This window comes from Amblyraja radiata, chromosome 14 (assembly GCF_010909765.2).
Source record: "Amblyraja radiata isolate CabotCenter1 chromosome 14, sAmbRad1.1.pri, whole genome shotgun sequence".
Lineage (NCBI taxonomy): Eukaryota > Metazoa > Chordata > Chondrichthyes > Rajiformes > Rajidae > Amblyraja > Amblyraja radiata.
In genome coordinates this window covers 16,523,776-16,543,877 of record NC_045969.1, presented here as the reverse complement: position 1 = coordinate 16,543,877, position 20,102 = coordinate 16,523,776, and the positions used below count along the sequence as shown (strand labels likewise).

The window sequence follows — 20,102 nt, the reverse complement described above, 5'->3', positions numbered from 1 at the left end:
ATAACAATAAAACACTTGACTTGATAGACACAAAAAGCTGGAGTAACTCAGCGAGTTAGACAGCATCTCTGGAGAAAAGGAACAGGTGAGGTTTCGGGTTGAAACCCTTCTTCAGACTGAGAGTCAGGGGAAAGGGAAATGTAAGATAGAGATGGTCATATAAAGGGATATAGAACAAATGAATGAAAGATATGCAAAAAAGTAATGATGATAAAGGAAACAAGCCATTGCTACCTATGGGCTGGGTGAAAACAAGTTACAGACAATGAGTTTAGACAAAAATTCTTCAGAAGGGGTTCGACCCGAAACGTTGCCTATTTCCTTCGCTCCATAGATGCTGCCTCACCCGCTGAGTTTCTCCAGCATTTTTATCTACCTTCGATTATCCAGCATCTGCAGTTCCTTCTTAAACATACAATAGGCAATAGGTGCAGGAGTAGGCCATTCGAGCCACCACCGCCATTCAATGTGATCATGGCTGATCATCCCCAATCAGTACCCCGTTCCTGCCTTCTCCCCATATCCCCGGACTCCGCTATTTTTAAGAGCCCTATCTAGCTCTCTCTTGAAAGCATCCAGAGAACCTGCCTCCACCACTGAGGCAGAGAATGCCAGACTCACCACTCTCTGTGAGAAAAAGTGTTTCCTCACAGACAATGAGTTGTTGTAGGAAGGAACTGCAGATGCTGGTTTAAACCAAAGATAGACACAAAATGCTGGAGTAACTCAGCAGGACAGGCAGCATCTCTGGATAGAAGGAATGGGTGATGTTTCGGGTCGAGACCCTTCATCAGACTGAGTCAGGGGCGAGGGAGATAAGGAAGTGTGAAATCGAGACTGGGGATGCAGATCAAGGAAAATGTCGAATAGATCATTGTTAGCTAGGAGAAGGTAACAACAAAGCAAACAGAGTTAAAATGTAAGGTACACAAAATTGCTGGAGAAACTCAGCGGGTGCAGCAGCATAAACAGATAAAATGATAAATGTGGACATTCAGACTGGTCGGGGAACTGGGAAACATAGAAAATATAGAAACATGGAAAATAGGTGCAGAAGTAGGCCATTCGGCCCTTTGAGCCTGCACCACCATTCAATATGATCATGGCTGATCATCCAAATCAATATCCCATACCTGCCTTCTCTCCATACCCCCTGATCCATTTAGCCACAAGGGCCACATCTAACTCCCTCTTAAATCTAGCAAATGAACTGGCCTCAACTACCTTCTGTGGCAGAGAATTCCACAGATTCACCGCTCTCTGTGTAAAAAATGATTTTCTCATCTCGGTCCTAAAAGACTTCCCCCTTATCCTTAACCACAGACTGAAGAAGGTCCATCTGTCTCCTCAGATCCTGGTGAACTTCTACCGCTGCACCATCGAGAGCATCCTTACCAACTGCATCACAGTATGGTATGGCAACTGCTCTGTCTCCGACCGGAAGGCATTGCAGAGGGTGGTGAAAATTGCCCAACGCATCACCGGTTCCTCGCTCCCCTCCATTGAGTCTGTCCAAAGCAAGCGTTGTCTGCGGAGGGCGCTCAGCGTCGCCAAGGACTGCTCTCACCCCAACCATGGACTGTTTACCCTCCTACCATCCGGGAGGCGCTACAGGTCTCTCCGTTGCCGAACCAGCAGGTCCAGGAACAGCTTCTTCCCGGCGGCTGTCACTCTACTCAACAACGTACCTCGGTGACTGCCAATCACCCCCCCACCCCCCGGACACTTATTATCACTTATTATTATTATTTATTCAAATCATTTGCTATGTCGCTCTTCCAGGGAGATGCTAAATGCATTTCGTTGTCTCTGTACTGTACACTGACAATGACAATTAAAATTGAATCTGAACTGTGACCCCTTGTTCTGGACTTCCCCAACATCGGGAATAATCTTCCTACATCTAGCCTGTCCAACTCCTTAAGAATGTTGTAAGTTTCTATAAGATCCCCCCTCAGTCTTCTAAATTCTAGCGAGTACAAGCTAGGGAAAGGGGGTAGGGATGGGGAGAGAGAGGGGCGGACACAGACAATGAGATTCAACAAGACAACTGAAGCTGACTCTTGAGTCCCCACCGCCAGGGGACGCGGTCACGAAGCCCCCCTCCCCCCCCCCCCACACCCACAGAGACTATGATCCGGCTGTCATGGTGTCCTCCCCACCGCCAGGGGACGCGGTCACGAAGCCCCCCTTCCCCCCCCCACACCCACAGAGACTATGAGCCGGCTGTCATGGTGTCCTCCCCACCGCCAGGGGACGCGGTCACGAAGCCCCCCTCCCCCCCCCACACCCACAGAGACTATGAGCCGGCTGTCATGGTGTCCTCCCCACCGCCAGGGGACGCGGTCACGAAGCCCCACCACACCCACAGAGACTATGAGCCGGCTGTCATGGTGTCCTCCCCACCGCCAGGGGACGCGGCAACGCGGCTCCCAACCCGGTTATGGGGAAACTGGGAGTTGAGGAAGGAGAAAATGAAATAAAGGAGCGGAAACAGGAAGGAGTGAGACATAAAAAAGAAAGAAACGAGCATTAAAAGTCTGGCTGAGGCTGGCGTTGAGTTGAGACTATTAAAGCTCCGGGTCAGGGGTGAGTGAGCGAACGAGAGACAGGCTCCGGGCTCGTCGTTTCCAAGGTGACGGGGGCCGAGCCTGCGGTGGAGTGAAGTGAGAAAATGTCGCTGTTCGGGAAGAGAAAGACGGCCGAAGGTGAGCGGACTTTCAAACAGCCCGACGCATTTGCCCCGTCTTTGCTGCCCGAGCCCAGAGTCCGATACTCGGGCTTGGTCTGATCGGAGGCCCGGCTGGCAAATGGTTGCCCACACAAAGGGGTTTTCTGAGAAAGTGCTTCACTTGGTTGGGGGTTTGGATCAAGGCATATTGGGCATTTCTAAGAGGGTGCTACACTTGGCTGGGGTTTTAAATCAACACATAATGGGTATTTCTAATTAGATTTGGCTGGCAAAGCAGCTTTCCAACAGAGCAGTTGCTAAACCAAACGGTGACACATTCGAATAGGATGGTTTCTCTATTGATATAGGTAAGAATCATTGCCGACAGGTTGAATTTCCCCAGCCTTTTGATGAAGTAGAGGCATTGATGTGCTTTCTTGGCCTTGGTATTACTGTGGTTGGACAATAATAAACTGTTAGTGATACTTACACGTAAAAACTGAAGCTCTCAACCATTAGCACCCTTGATACAGACTGAAGTCTCCACCCTGCTTCCTGAAGTCAATCACCAGATCTTTTGTTTGGCTGACATTGAGGTAGAAATTATTGTCTTGACATCAACCTACTAAACCTCTATGTCCTTCCTTTGCTCCATCTAGTCACTGTTTGACATCCAGCCCACTATGGTGGGGACATCTGCATTCCTGATAACGGAGTTAGAGCAGAAATTGGCTGCACAGTCTTGTATGTATTGATAATACAGTAAGGGGCTGAGAATGCAGCCTTGCTGTTTAGAATTATTACCGAGGATGTTTTGTTGCCTTTCCTTCTTGATTGCAATCTCTGAGAGGAAGTCAGAGGTCCAATTGTAGAGGTGTGTGCTGAGTCCTAGGTCAGGGAGTTTGGAAATGAGATTGTTTGGAATTATGTTGTGGAAGACAGGATTATAGTAAATAAATAGGACTGCGACATTGGTGTCTGTATGCTGTCTCACCCGCTGAGTTTCTCCAGCTTTTTTGTCATGCTGCCTCACCTGCTGAGTTTCTCCAGATTTTTGTCTACCTTCAATTTTCCAGCATCTGCAGTTCTTTCTTAAACAGAGGATCTAGGTATGAGTAGAGGGCCAGAGAGATGATGCCAACCATGGGCCAGTTGTGACAGTAGGCAAATTGCCGCCTGGGAGTTTATGTGTGACATGATCAGCCCCTCGAAGCCATTAATAAAGGCGGATGTCAGAATCACCAGATGATAGTCATTAAGGAATGCTACCCTTTTATTCCTTTGGCATTAGGATGATTTTCTTAAAATCATCCTAATGCCAAACTCAGTGGAATGCCAAACAGGTGGAAAACTCAGAATGGTTGTGAGAAGTTAAAGATCTCTGAATATTCCTGACAGTTAATCTATGCAAGTTCTGAGGACATATCCAGGGATTCCATCTGTGCCAATGGCTTTCTGTGAGCTAACTCTCATGAAGGCTGAGCTGATGTTTAAGATGGTGACAGTGGATACAGGTGCAACTGGGGTGATTAACAGCATTTCACAGCCCTATTGTGTGGATCCTACAATATATACCCGGTATAGTCTACTAGAATTTTGCTTCCTGATCCTCCATGCCTGTTTTACTTCAGACTTGTAATTTTATTGTAACTCTTCGTGGTGGAAGTCAGAAAGAGCCGATACACTTTTAAACAAATGTTAATTGCTCAAAGCACAGGATTAATGGCTAAAGAGAGTCACCAGAAAGTGTATTTATTCTGTGGCACTTTGAACCTCCAAAGTGAAGTGTATTTGGTCTTGTGTTACAGAGCTAAGTGATCTTCAGTCAACAGATCACACTGAAGTTCAGCAGTCTGGGCAAAGCCTAGTTGTGAATGGTGATGGGTGGTTAACAGCATATGGGAGGAAGTGCTAAAGAAAAGGCTGGAGCATTCACAATCATGTTCAGCCAAAATCCTGAGCGATGTAAATCAGCTCCCTTTGGAAGCCTTCCATACCCTTCCATAGCAAGGCTAATTGGACAACCAGATGTGCCTCTGGCCAATCTGTTGCAGTACAATTGTAATACTGGCATCCACACAAACATGTGGAAGATTGCCATTTGCCCATGATGTCTGTGCCAAATTAAACTAATAGAATGCCAAATTAAACTAATCCCTTCTGTTTGCACATGATCTATATTCCTACATTCTCTGCATATTCATGTACCTGCCTAAACGCCTCTTCAACACCACAATCATATTTGTTTTTACCACCATCCCAAGGATCCAGATATATACCACTCTCTGTGCAAAACACCCTGCCCTTCTGATTTAAACGCTTCACCCTCTGACCTTAAAGCTATGTTCTCTAGTGTTAGAGGGAGGGGGGGGGGGGGGGGGGGGGGGAGAGAGTTCTGACTGCCTACCCCTATCCATGCTTCTCATAATTTTATCAACTTCTATAAAGTCTCTACTCAATCTCCAATCTCAATCTCTGCGAATAAAGGGGAGGTCATTTAAGACTGAGGTGAGAAAAAACTTTTTCACCCAGAGAGTTGTGAATTTATGGAGTTCCCTGCCAAAGAGGAGGCCAAGTCACTGGATGGATTTAAGAGGTAGTTCGATAGAGCTCTAGGGGCTAGTGGAATCAAGGGATATGGGGAGAAGACGGGCACGGGTTATTGATAGGGGAAGATCAACCATGATCACAATGAATGGCGGTGCTGGCTCAAAGGGCCGAATGGCCTCCACCACACCTATTTTCTATGTTTCTATCTATGTTTCTTTGTTTCCAATAGTCCAGAGAAAACAATCCAAGTTTGTCCTACCTATTCTTTTAACTAATGCACTCTAGTTCAGGCAGCGTCGTAGTAAACCTCTTCTGCACCTTCTCCAGTGCCTCTACATCCTTACTGTAATTAGGCAACCAGAACAGTACACGATATTCCAAACACAGCTAACCAAAGTTTTATAAAGATCTAATGTGACCTATACTCGATGTCCTGCCTGATTAAGGCAAGTATATCATATGCCTTTTTATGCAATAAAAGTATCTACTTGAGTTGTAACTTGGACCCCAAGCCACCTCTGTGCATCCGCTGATAAAGGTCCTCCCATTAACTGTATACATTCACCTTACATTTGATCTCCCAAAGTATTACAACTCAGCCTCAGAATTAAAAGACATTGTTTTAGGAAGGAGATGAGGAGGAATTTCTTTTGTCAGAAGATGGTGATTCTGAGGAATTACTTTCCACAAAAGGCTGTGGAGGCCAAGTCAATGGATATTTTAATGGCAGAAATAGATAGATTCTTAATGAGTATGGCTGTAGGAGATTATGGGGAGAAGGCAGGAGAATGTGGGTAATGAGGTAGAGATAGATCAGCCATGATTGAATGGTGGAGTAGACGATGGGCCAAATGGCCTAATTCTGCTCGAATGCCGGTGTAACATCACTCCCTGACGAGCTCAATGCATTTTACGCACGCTTTGACAGGGAGAATACTGATGTGCCTTCCCGATCCCCCATTCGCTGCGATGGCATTTCAGTCTCAGTCACAGAGGCCGATGTCAGGAAATCCTTCAGAGGGGTGAACCCCCGAAAAGCACCTGGTCCTGATGGTATACCCGGCCGTGTTCTAAAAACCTGTGCGGACCAACTGGCGGGAGTTTTTACGGACATTTTCAATCTCTCACTTCTGAGGTCTGAGGTCCCCACCTGCTTTAAAAGGGCATCAATTATACCGGTGCCCAAGAAGAGTAAGGTGACATGCCTCAATGACTATCGACCAGTGGCACTAACGCCGGTGGTGATGAAGTGCTTTGAGAGGTTGATCATGGAGCAAATCAACTCCTACATCGACAAAAACCTGGACCCACTGCAGTTCGCGTACCGCCACAACAGATCAACGGTGGATGCGATCTCGCTGGCCCTCCACTCCGCACTGGACCACTTGGACAACAAAAACTCATATGTCAGGCTGTTATTCATTGATTACAGCTCGGCATTTAACACAATCATCCCCTCCAAACTGGTTACCAAACTCGCAGAACTGGGTCTCTGCGCATCCCTCTGCAACTGGATCCTCGACTTCCTCGTCCACAGACCACAGTCTGTTCGTATTGGTGGAAACGTGTCAGCCTCAATAACAATCAGCACGGGAGCACCTCAAGGCTGCGTGCTCAGCCCCCTGCTGTACTCACTCTATACCCATGACTGCGTAGCGAACCACAGTGCGAACTCCATCATCAAGTTCGCTGACGACACCACTATTGTGGGGCGTATCACTGATGGGGATGAGTCAGAGTACAGAAGAGAGATCGAGCAACTGTCCATATGGTGCCAGCGCAATAACCTGGCCCTCAACACCAGCAAAACCAAGGAACTGATTGTGGACTTTGGAAGGAGTAGGAGGGGGACCCACAGCCCCATTTATATCAACGGGTCGATGGTTGAAAGGGTCAAGAGCTTCAAATTCCTGGGCGTGCACATCTCTGAAGATCTTTCCTGGTCCGAGAACACTAATGCAATCATCAAAAAAGCACATCAGCGCCTCTACTTCCTGAGAAGATTACGGAGAGTCGGATTGTCAAGGAAGACTCTCTCTAACTTCTACAGGTGCACAGTCGAGAGCATGCTGACCGGTTGCATCGTGGCTTGGTTCGGCAATTTGAGCGCCCTGGAAAGGAAAAGACTACAAAAAGTAGTAAACACTGCCCAGTCCATCATCGGCTCTGACCTTCCTTCCATCGAGGGGATCTATCGCAGTCGCTGCCTCAAAAAGGCTGGCAGTATCATGAAAGACCCACACCATCCTGGCCACACACTCATCTCCCTGCTACCTTCAGGTAGAAGGTACAGGAGCCTGAAGACTGCAACAACCAGGTTCAGGAATAGTTACTTCCCCTCAGCCATCAGGCTATTAAACCTGGCTCGGACAAAACTCTGATTATTACCAACCACTTTCTGTTATTTGCACTATCAGTTTATTTATTCATGTGTGTAGATATTTATATCATGGTATATGGACACATTTATCTGTTTTGTAGTAAATGCCTACTATTTTCTGTGTGCTTAAGCAAAGCAAGAATTTCATTGTCCTATACAGGGACACATGACAATAAACTAACTTGAACTTGAACTTGAACTTGATCTTACGAATAATACATGTTGGCGAATGACTGAATGCTGTTCCCCCCTCCTCTAGACAGTGCAACATTAATAAATGTATGTTTGTTTAAAATATTTTAAATTTCCTTACAGATGTAATCAAGGAACAGAATCGAGAATTGAGGGGTACTCAAAGATCGATAGCCAGAGATAGAGCGGGTTTAGAGAAGCAAGAAAAACAGCTGGTGAGTAGGTCAAAAATCACCTTGATGGGAATTTCAAGGTGAATAAAACATATTTGCTGCTTAATATTATTAAGCGTTGTGTGAATAAATATTCAGCTTCTCAAATCCCAGCATGGTAAAATATTGTGAATGGAAATCTCAAAGTAAAACTTGATATTCAAAACATTCAGGAAGTTGCATAGAATCTGGCGGAAAAGGGCTCGGTGACATGGTTAAAAATAAGATTTGTTTTATTTGGCATGAAAGATAATACAGTTTACTCGCATTCAAAAATTGATAGCAATAGAAGGAAGAGGTAAAATATGTAAAGGCAATAAAATTCCCTATAAAATGCTTGGGTGGGTAATGGAAAATAATTAAATGGTAGTTGATTATCAGCATGAAGCAATAGAAGGTATGAGAGAAATCAAAAAAACAGAAGATCTAGTATGAATCTGCCTGGACGAAGGAGGGGCCTGTGCTAAGTGGAATGTGCTTGTCGAGTAATGGGTCTGTCCCACTTAGCGATTTTATTTTTTAGGCGACTGTCATTGTCTTGTCAGGTCGCCGGAAAATCGGCGACTGGACCCCCCCCCCCCCCCCCCCCCCCCCCCCAACGATAATGTATACGACATGCGACAACAACCTTCAACCTAATTGACGTCAAGCTCCCGACAACCGGCGACCTAATCGTCACGACTTAGGACGTCCATCTACGACCAAACCTACAACGACAGCTAGGTCCACCCGTGACAAGCTACGACCCTGTCGGCGTCAACTGAAGCCAAATTACATCATTTCACCTTGAAAAGAATGGAATCAACCGTTTTTTTCTGTAAAAGAGGTGTAGGGTGGGGTTTCCAATCATTCTGTGTCATGACTACCATGGAGCAACATCAGAGGGCATGGCTCTCACAAGAAGAGGGAGTCCTGCTGCTTGCAACCGCCCTCATGCTGAAAGATCAGCAAGACTGAAGGACAAGAAGAATGGGGAAGAAGAAGCCCAAGAAGAGGTCTGTGTGGTTGAAACCCTTGTTCCAGAACCGACCCAGGTTGGGCTACTATGACAACCTGATAACTGTGCTCAAGCAAGAAGATGAGGCTGCTTTCAGAAACTTAAACAGGATCCCCCCTGACCTGTTTCAGGAGCTGAAGACACAGGTGGGCCCTCCTGGAGAAAAAGGAGACCTTCATGAGGAAGCCACTGGAACCAGGCCTGCACCTAGTCATCACCCTCCGCTACCTGGCATCAGGGAACTTCTACAAGAGCCTCCCCTACAACTTTCTTGTGGCTCACAACACCATCAGCAAGGTTGTCTGCGAGACCTGTGAGGCCATCATCAATGTTTATGAAGATGAAGTCATGGACTGCCCTAGTACACCAGATCAGTGGAAGAGTGGTGCAGGGCTTTGATACCAGATGGAACTTCCAGCACACATGTGGGGCAGTGGACGGCAAGTATGTGGCCATCAGGTGTCCACCCGAGGGAGGTTCAATGTACTTCAACTGCAAGAAGTTCCATTCCATCGTACTGATAGCTGTGATGGTTGCAAACTACAATTTCCTATTTGTGGATGTGGGCACACCTGGCAGTGTCGCAGATGGTAAGATCTGGAGAGAGACCTCCCTTGGGCAAGCACTGGAAGAAGGAACAGCAGGCTTTCCTGATCCAGAACCTCTGCCAGGAGAAGACAACCCTGACATCCACTACACACTGGTTGCTGATGATGTCTTCCCACTCAAATCATGGATGATGAAGCCGTGCCCTCACAGGCAGGTGTCAAGGGAGCAGAGGATCTTCAACTACAGTGTGTCCAGGGCTAGGAGGATCGTGGAAAACGCCTTTGGCATCCTCGCCAGCATATTCAGATGCTTGCTGACTTCGATGGAGTAGGATCCCAAGAATGTGGAGACCATTGTCTACGCAGCATGTGTCCTCCACAACCTGATCCGTACCAGACGTGCAGCAGCAGCAGTCATGGTGGAGGGTGACCAAGTGGACAACCAGACAGGCAACATCACACCAGGCTCATTGAGAACTGGAGGATAGGCTGCACCTATGGTGACACTGGAGAGATTGCCAGGAAACGCCGGCAAAAAGAGAGCCATGGACCAGAGCGACCATCTCTGCAGTTACTACAACTCTGAACTAGGCAGTGTACCATGGAAGAACAACATGATCTGACGACCAGAAGCAAACAGCCCACACCACAAACAGAAGTCACCAGTGGTCGCCTAAAAAACCGCTGAAGTGGGACAGGCCCATAAATCAGGTTGACATTAATGACACGGGTCACGTAATCAGCTAACAGCTCGGATTGGGAGATCTCACTAACCTTTGGGAACATTGCCACATCTACTATCCTATGAATGAGATATTAAGTTTAAGTCCCATTGGCTGTTTTGATGACAGAGAATGTATGTGAAAGTAGACAAAAATGCTGGACAAAAATCTATGGAGCGAAGGAATAGGTGATGTTTTGGGTCTTGACCCAAAACGTCACCTATTCCTTCGCTCCTTAGATGCTGCCTCGCCCGCTGAGTTTCTCCAGCATTTTTGTCTACCTACGATTTTTCCAGCATCTGCAGTTTTTTCTTAATCGAGAACGCATGTGAGGTTATTTAAAAAAAAAAAAACAAGTTCACCCAGAATACATGCTGGGAATTTTCTTTCTATTAATATAAATCTGAAAGCATAATAACAGTGGTTCATATTCCTGCAACTATACTAGGAATAAAATGACACCCTGCACAATGCCTGTATTAATGAATTTTATGAATTTTTAATGAAAAGTTAGCATTTTGAAATGGATTTGAAATGTGAAAAATATTGCTTAATATAAATATTTTAAGCATTCATCATCTTTTCTCATCAACATCAATATTGATGTGGCTAAATCTAAAAGTTTTGATAATATTATCTTGATTGTTAAATCTGGCGCCATGTAACCACTAAGCAAAGGCTTGGTGATGTTTCCATTTTGTGATCTGATGAAGTATTTACTCCCAACAGATTTAATTAAATCTTATTTTTGCAAGTACTAATAAAACTGTATTTGCAAAAATGTTTTGTTTTAATTTTAAATTTCCTGTTTACTTATATTTAACTGCACTTAATCAGGAAATGGAAATTAAGAAAACGGCCAAGTCTGGCAATAGAGATGCCTGTAAGATTCTTGCAAAGCAACTTGTGCAGCTGCGGAAGCAGAAGACCCGTACGTATGCTGTGAGCTCGAAGGTTACTTCCATGTCCACTCAGACTAAATTAATGAACTCCCAGATGAAGATGGCGGGGGCAATGGCTACTACAACAAAGGTATATTTATAACTAACGCTTGTTACAATGATTAAAGCATGATTTGCAGAATTTTTATCATTATACATGTTTTTACAAATGACCATGGTGCATAAGAAATAAATTTCATTTGCTCTGGTGAGTGGAAAACCCCACGTGCAAGTTGCACTAGACCTGGAACAGCGGGAATGGGTGGAATGGGTGCATTTGCTTACGTTAACCCCCGCATGGATGAGGAACTGCCAGCCATTATGTCTATCGGTGATCCAGATGAATTGCCATTGAAGTTGAAGCATCCCCCTATTTAATTCTACCACTAGGCTATTAACATGTAGGCACAGTTAGCAATTGGGAATATAAATGGTGTGTTACTCATTTATTGCAAGAACATTTGAATGCATGAATAGAGATGCCTCCCTCCAGTTACAGAGGACCCTGCTAAAACTGCATTTAGAATGATGTTTGTTGGCCTGGTCCCCCTATGTGACCAGCAATATATTCACATTAGAACCGTTGTAATGAAGATTCACTAGGTTGATTCCTGGGCTGGTGGGTTTGTTGTTTGAGAAGAGATTAACAGACAGTGCCTATGCCCTCTTGATTTCCAAAGAATGTGAGGTCATCTCATGAAAACATAATTCTAATGGGCCTCAACATCAGACACCCCAGCTGGTGTCTAGAACAAGTGGTCACAATCTAAAAAAAAGTTGGTCTTTTAGGACAGAGTTAAGGGCCTGTCCTACTTAGGCAATTTTTTAGGCTACTGCCGGCGACTGGGCTGTCGCCTGTATGGTCGCGAGTAGTGTCCTCAGTCGCCCAAAGAGTCGTAGCGTTTTTCTGGATTTTTAAATGTTCAAAACTTTTCAGCGACAGTCGGCGACTGTGAGTTTTTGTAGCTTGTCTTCTCCTGATGTAGGTGCTGTAGTAGGTTGTCGCCAGGATGACATTGGTTGTCACCAGGTGGTGTAGGTTGTCGCCGGTGCTGACTTCGGTGAATTCCATTGTCGTACGACTATGGCAGTCTCCTAAAAAATCGCCTAGGGGGACAGGCCCTTTAGGAAACAAAGTCTACACCCAGGGGCAGTATTTATTTGCAAGCCTTTACCCATAGGACTATGTTGCTCAGTGGCTGAATGTATTTGAGACAGAAATGTTTTATATTTTTGTATATTAATATAATCCCTTGGATGAAAGCTTAGAGCAGTAAAGCATTACTGAGGTTGAAAAATCAGCCTTGTTTTTAATCGAATGGTAGACTGAATGATGTACCCTTGCGATTTCTCTGTGCTCAATAAGGAAAAGGTTACGTTGCACTGACACCCATTTCATGCTCAAGTCCAATAAAAGCACAAGTAGCACATGAGCAAGAAGTCACTGTAGATGACTGTAAAAGCTTTGAGTTGATGAAGTGACAGTCTATAGTGGAAGGTTGATACATATTGATGGTGCATTGTATGTCAGAAAATGTACATTAAATGTCAAGGTAGATTTCCGCATCAGCTTGTCATAGAGGTTTGCACCAGCACTTGGATCGCATCTTTTCAGCATTGGAACTGTTTGTTAAAATATAAAATATCTGGAATATCCACTTGGTGAGCACACAGCAGCCACCGATGTTTCGATGCTTCAATCCAAACTCGATTTTACTGCTGTATAAGGCAAGTCTGCTATTTTCATGTTCATTGATCACAGCATTTAAAAGGCAGTCTATCACAACACTCTAGTTGTCTGTCATCATCAACAGTTGCTTCACAAAGCAAAAAGCTATTTATCCTTGTGTCAGTGTAAAAGGATGTGCTCCTGGTTCTGCCATTGTGCCAACCCGTGCCAAGATGAAGAGGTCTGTTTGGGCATTCTACACCCAGAAGTGGTCAGGTCTGACACTTCATGTCAGTGGCTTTCAACAAGCCATGCTGCAGCTATTGGGGTGACATTGCATTCGAGCCAGCGCTAAGGTAATGTTAAAGGGGTAATTCATTTGATTAACAAAGTGTTTATTTTGTGTTGCTTCTACTTTTACGTTGTTACCAACTAGAAGTTGTGATAGTCAATGAATAGAAAAATAAGGTGGTGTGACAGTTGGTGGTATGGTTAGTGATTTTTCATTTGAATTAGTTTTTTTACAGGTGGCTTGGATGGCACATGGCTGTTGGCTGGTTTCTCTTCCTTCTGATGTTCCTGCTTCTCAGGTGGTAGCTTTTTAACTGGTGGCAAATGCTATGTCATTGTGGATTTTAAGACACACTGAGGTATTGGCATGCAGCTGAAGCTCCAAAAGCATTTTCTGGACACACCGTTTGTCTGCTCTCTCATATTTCACGTAGGGCATTATGGCTTTTGTGGTGCGGATATCAGGATTACAAGTGTTATGGTCAGAGCGAATGTTGCATGTATGAGAGGAGCTGATTTGGCTTGAAGTTAGGAAAATATGCGTAACTACCACAATCCCTAGGTGACATTTTTGCAACAAACCATCTTGGAAACTACCAACACTCAAACCATCTTGGAAACTACCAACTAACAAAATGTTATCAACAGCCAGAAGTGTCACTTTGAGGAAATTTAAACATTTTCTTTAACCTACTTCACTGAGAATATAGATATTTAAATCAAAGTTCAGTCAGAGAAGCCCCATGTTACTGCACATCCTCCACATGCACTCCTGATTTCTATTCTGTATAACTGATAATGTTTTTGGCTCCAATTAATTTGCAAAACTATTTTGCTCTCAGAAAAGTGGATTCCAAACCAACCAACAGTTTTAGAAAGGGTATGATGAATATTATTTAGTTTAGTTTAATGTATTGTCACGCATACCAAGGTACAGTAAAAAGCTTTTTGTTGCATGCTATCCAGTCAGCGGAACGACTATACATGATTATGATCAAGCAGTCCACTGTGTACAGATACAGGATAAAGGAAATAAGAAAAAGTGTAAGAAAAAGTCCGGTAAAGTCTGATTAAAGATAGTCTCCAATGAGGTCGATGATAGCTTAGGGCCACTCGCTAGTTAGTGATAGGATGCTTCTGTTGCATGATAACAGCTGGGAATAAACTGTCCCTGAATCTAGAGATATGCATTTTCACATTTCTGTACCTCTTGCCTGATAGGAGAGGGGAGAAGAGGGAGACACTCCCTTGATTATGCAGGTGGCCTTGCCGAGGCAGCGTGAAGTGTAAATGGAATTATTGGAAGGGAAGTTTGTTTGCCTGATGGTCTGGGGCGCGTCCACAATTCTCTGTAATTTCCTGCGGTCTTGGATGGAGCTGTTCCCAAACCATGCTGTGATACATCCCGATAAAATGCTTTCTACGGCGCATCCTGTAAGTTGGTATGCGCTGTTGGGGAAATGCTGAACTTCCTAAGTCTTCTATGATAGTGTTGGACTCAGCATATACAGTCTGCAATTTAAGTAGATGCAGAAGATTAATTAAAAATCCCTTGCTCTTCTACAACTTTTATTCTAAGATGTGTTGAAATGAAAGCTTATCTTTTTAAGGAAAATAATATGCTTTGTATTTCAGTCAATGCAAACTGTGAACAAGACAATGGATCCACAGAAAACCTTACAAGCTATGCAAAATTTCCAGAAAGAAAACATGAAAATGGAAATGACAGAAGAAATGAGTAAGTATAAGCACGTTCCAAACAGGGTTTACAAAGGAACAGTTTGATGAAATGTTTCCATTATTTGGGAGAAATGTGCACATGATGATTTTTGCAAAGCAATGTGACATGGTAAAATAGTGAAAAGGAATGGGCAGGGTGGCAGACATCTTTGATGATACTTCCAGCCTTCCTAATGCAATACACTGAGAAGAAGGATTAGATGGAAGGACGTAGCAAGCCTGTGATGCACTGGGTTGTGTTCGCCACGCTCTGCAGGTTCAGGTGGTTAAGAGCTGAGCAATTGTCATACCAGGCTGAGATGCATCCATCAGAATACTTTCTATAGAGCATCTGTTCAAGTGGTTCAATACATGTTTGGTACATTATTATGCACATTGTTAATGCTTAGATAGGTTTAAGTCAAATGCTGTAATCTGATTTGCAATTGTTTACTTCTAGTATTGTTTGACGTATGTTTAATATTTTTGTGCATTCCTTTAGCAAAATGAACATAAGTGTCACGTAGTGATTTATGAATATGGTGGAAGGAACGGTTACTATTTAAGGTAGGCAAAAATGCTGGAGAAACTCAGCGGGTGAGGCAGCATCTATGGAGCGAAGGAAATAGGCAATGTTCGCTCCATAGATGCTACCTCACCCGCTGAGTTTCTCCAGCATTTTTGTCTACCTTCGATTTTCCAGCATCTGCAGTTCCTTCTTAAACGGTTATTATTTAGTTCTGTACATACACCAATTGGATTCACCTACTCCAGTAAATGCTTTGGCATGTGCCGGCAAGAGCTACAAAAACAGTGATGTGATATCTGCTTAACCAGTACGGTGTATTAAAAGCTTCCTTCCTCTTTCTGCCTGCAAATCTCCAATGAACTTCAGTTAAAAATGAGCAAGAACCATATCTGTCCAATGCTAAAATATTTTATCACAGCGTATTAAGGAAGAAATGTTATGACTCCAGAGTGTTTAAAAAATAAATTAAAAAATTGCCAATTGAGAATAGGTCAGGAAATTGAAGTTGAAAACAGATATCAGCCATGACAAATTCATTTCACTTGCACGATTAAAACTGATTGATTGATTTTAATGAATACCAGAGCTGATGTCAAAGACTTGCTCCTCCTGTTCTTATTTTTGTACCTAGTCTCAAGTGCAACGTTTTTGCTCTATGTGATGGCACCACTTTTAAAATAAATAAATGTGTGGTTTATTTCAGTGAATGATACATTAGATGACATTTTTGATGAGTCGGGGGATGAAGAAGAAAGCCAAGACATTGTGAACCAGGTGTTGGATGAAATAGGAATTGAGATTTCTGGAAAGGTATGATTTTCAGCAAAATATTTTTTTGCTTATTGTAGTTATTGTTCACTTATGAAAAAATAATCTGGCTTGTTTTATTTGATTAACTTAAATCCTGAAGACGAAAACATTCACTGTTTGATTTGTCATTGTGTTTTCCTTCCTCTGCTGATGCATACCTATGGGGAAAAATGCTTTAGTGCAAATGATGTTGAATTTTCAACAATCAGGATGGTTTCAAACTGATAAATCCCAAAAAATATATTGATGATAAGCAACAAATACAATTCTTTTCATTATTTGGTATTTTAAAATTTAGTGCTTCCTGGGTAAAAGTTTAGAGGGATATGGGCCAAATGCAGGCAAATGAGACTAGCTCAGATTTATCCAATTAAAAAGCTGTTAGATTGTTTTTGTGGCAAGTACAATACCATGTGAATGACGGACATGAAAAAGTAATTAAGCAAGCACACACATTCAGTACCAGCAGATCACTTGAATCTGAATATATTCCATATTTTGTGGTATGAATGTTAGTTTTTATGGTGCAATTGTGCTGTCTGGCATGTTAAAGTGTTAGTTTAAAATATTAATAGAAGCGTAGCAGTTTTTTAGAGCAGGACTTTAATGTCAGCAAGAGAAATAGCTTTCATGCTTTTTCCTCTCCATAGTGTAACTAATGTAATTCATGAAATCACTAATAAAGTAATCTATGTTAGAACAACTGGTAGAGAGGTGTGTTGTGGGGGACAGGGGAGGTAGTTTAATGAGTTTGTCTGTCGTAATGGAAACATTGCCAGCTTTATTAAAAAATTATAATGAACCAACAAAGATTTTATAGTTTGAGGTACAAAAATTTGGACCACAAATTATAGAAAAAAAACAATCCAAGCACTGCAAGAAAGCTGTGTTTTAATACTGAACAGTAAAACAGAACATATGTTATTACATAAAAACTGAAAATGCCAAAATACTCATGAGATCAGGCAAAATCTATGCAAAAACAGTTATTGTTTTGGGCCAATCATAAGAACAATAAATACGCATGATGGGTTTAAATCCAGATGAGATGCCATCTGACAGAAATGTGCATCTGTATTTATTTCAGTACCACTTAAAATATCAGCTGTAGCTTTAACAACAGTACTTCTTCTTCTTTCGTGTGGCGTGCACAGCCTAAAGTTGTTGGACAACTTGTTCTATTTGATCTTCCGTTTGTGCACGTCGAGTTGATTGCATTAGTCGAAACAGGGCGGACCACGTGAAGGTTGCAATCTTCCACCCCAACAACAGTACTAATTTCCAAGTATTTAACATACTGCTGCTAGGATATTTCTCAGGAATTCAGGTGTGAAAACTAAGTTATGTTTCCACTGCATAACTAATAAATTAGAATCTTAGTTCATTTAAATATTTTAAGTCAGACAATAGACTTTTGACTTAAAATGGTTCCTTTACCAGATTTGTGATAGTTTCCTTTTGATACATACATTTATAATTGGAAGAATTGTTGTAATACAGAGTTTGAGTTAATTTTTGAACTCTGAAAAAGGCAGATGTGTTTGGAGAGTTGACTTTCCAAAATGTCTTCCACTTTCAGGTTCTGACAGTCCATAAAAGACTGTCAGCATTTTACTTTTTGATCCTGTAATTTTATATAGTTTTGGATTTGTTTTAAATGGTAAGATAAATGATATGTGAATGAAACCTGTATATATTTGCCCCCCCCCCCCCCACAGATGGCTAACGCTCCAGCAACGGCCAAAGGACTACCTGCAGCATCAACATCTAAAGCTGGTATTACAGATGACGAAATTGAACGACAGCTGAAAGCATTGGGAGTGGACTAATTGATCTAATTGTTAAATAGGAGAGAAGGATTTTTTCTTGTTCACTGGGGCATGCCTTTTACCTTAACTAATATGGATTCACTTTAAAGTGGATTATTGGGAGCATTGTGGATATCCTTGTGTAACTTTAACAAAAATGCTAATTTCTAAGCCTATAAATCTAAAAACAGACTGGCTACTTTAATAACATATTGCTGCTTTTTCAAAAAAATCTCAAGGATTTTGCGTGGAAGTAAAGTATGTGTGATTAGTTCTGTTGATACAGCTGAGTGTATATACAAACTGAAGTGTACTTGTTTGGCCATTTCTCAGAAATCAAGCCATTTATTGTAATTTCCTAATAAGATGAAAATGAAAGAAGCAAATGTTGACATACAATAATGTTTTAACAAATACTCTAGTGTAATCTAAATTTATATCTCAATGGGCAATGATGTAGGTGATAGTTGAGTATTTGCAGTGATTTCATATAAACTGAAACAATTGAAATTTATTGTGAGCATCTGGTTTTATTGAGATTGATTTACTAATGTTAATGTTGGAATGTTGTACGGTTGCATTTGCACAGTACAGATCAGCACTATTTGGGGTTAAGTTTTGATTTATTTTATATCCATCCAGAATTCTGGTGATGCAAGGCCATTAGAAGCAGAATAAGAGTGAGAAAGCCCATGGTAAAAAAGAATCCAAAGATCCATATTAGAATACGTAGAATACATAGAAAATAGGTGCAGGAGTAGGCCATTCGGCCCTTCGAGCCTGCACCGCCATTCAATATGATCATGGCTGGTCATCCAACTCAGTATCCCGTACCTGCCTTCTCTCCATACCCCCTGATCCCTTTAGCCACAAGGGTCACATCTAACTCCCTCTTAAATATAGCCAATGAACTGGCCTCAACTACCCTCTGTGGCAGAGAGTTCCAGAGATTCACCACTCTGTGTGAAAAATGTTTTTCTCATCTCGGTCTTAAAGGATTTCCCCCTTATCCTTAAGCTGTGACCCCTTGTCCTGGACTTCCCCAACATCGGGAACAATCTTCCTGCATCTAGCCTGTCCAACCCCTTAAGAATTTTGTAAGTATTTGTAAGAATTAGCTGCCTTATATTTTAATAAGAGGCACACTGAACATTCAAAATGATCTATGTATGTTCCAAACAACCATATGTAGAGAAGGCTATAGCACAGAACCACTTCACAATTAATTCAGCTTGACTAGTAAGATATCACACTCTGCCAGTTGTAGATAGCATGTGGTGTCTGCAGTCCAACTATGACCAATATAATCCTGGATGTGGAATTTAAGAAAGTTCTGATTCTTTGAAATATCACAATATGATATCTATATTACAATTTGCAAGCATAAGTAATGTGCACAGAAATACCTCATGACAAATTTAAGAAATGACAGTTTGAATTAGTCATATCGCAGAAATTATAATGCTTAAATTCATTTTACACCAATATTGCAATGATATTTAAAAAATTGATATTAAATCTTACTACATGCCTTGTTAATTCAACTGCTCAGCCATTCGTATTAGAATTTGATTTGAGCTTACAGATATAGCAATTTGAGTTTGCCTTTATTTTGAATTGCTTTGAAAAGAAAGGGTAATTGCAGTGGCAGTATATTTTCTATTTTGTGAATGTAGATGCGTTCCTTTGTCCCAAGCCACTTTTGGTAGCAACTACCTGTGAAGTGAACCTTACTGCGGAATATTTCTCTTTCTGGACTGAACAATTGAAAGAAAATGCACATTGGTGATGTAATTGGATCTTGTAGCTGTTAAGTGAAGTTTGATGGTTGTAATTCTCTAAGACGACAAACCAAAATATGCTCTTCGGCCAGGATTAATAACATCTGAAAAAAAATCTACAGCATTTTGTCCAACTTGAAAAAGATAATTTGTGGAGAGGAAAGAAGAGGAAAAAAAAATCAAATTAAAATCAAACAACTGACCCACTTTGTTGCTGAATCTAAAGCCCTGGATGAATGCGGCAGTGAATGTGGATTGAATTCCTATGACTGGGGGACTTCA

General features: G+C 42.3%; 1 protein-coding gene across 1 annotated transcript; it reads left to right on the top strand.

The window, feature by feature from the left end:
- Positions 1–2,404: 2,404 nt before the first annotated feature.
- On the top strand, positions 2,405–18,553 carry chmp2b (charged multivesicular body protein 2B). Its single transcript, XM_033032607.1, has 6 exons — positions 2,405–2,708; positions 7,917–8,008; positions 11,110–11,304; positions 14,809–14,911; positions 16,125–16,231; positions 17,950–18,553. Exons 1-6 carry the CDS (start codon positions 2,675–2,677, stop codon positions 18,058–18,060), a joined length of 642 nt encoding a protein of 213 aa, XP_032888498.1. The 5' UTR covers positions 2,405–2,674; the 3' UTR covers positions 18,061–18,553.
- Positions 18,554–20,102: the final 1,549 nt, after the last annotated feature.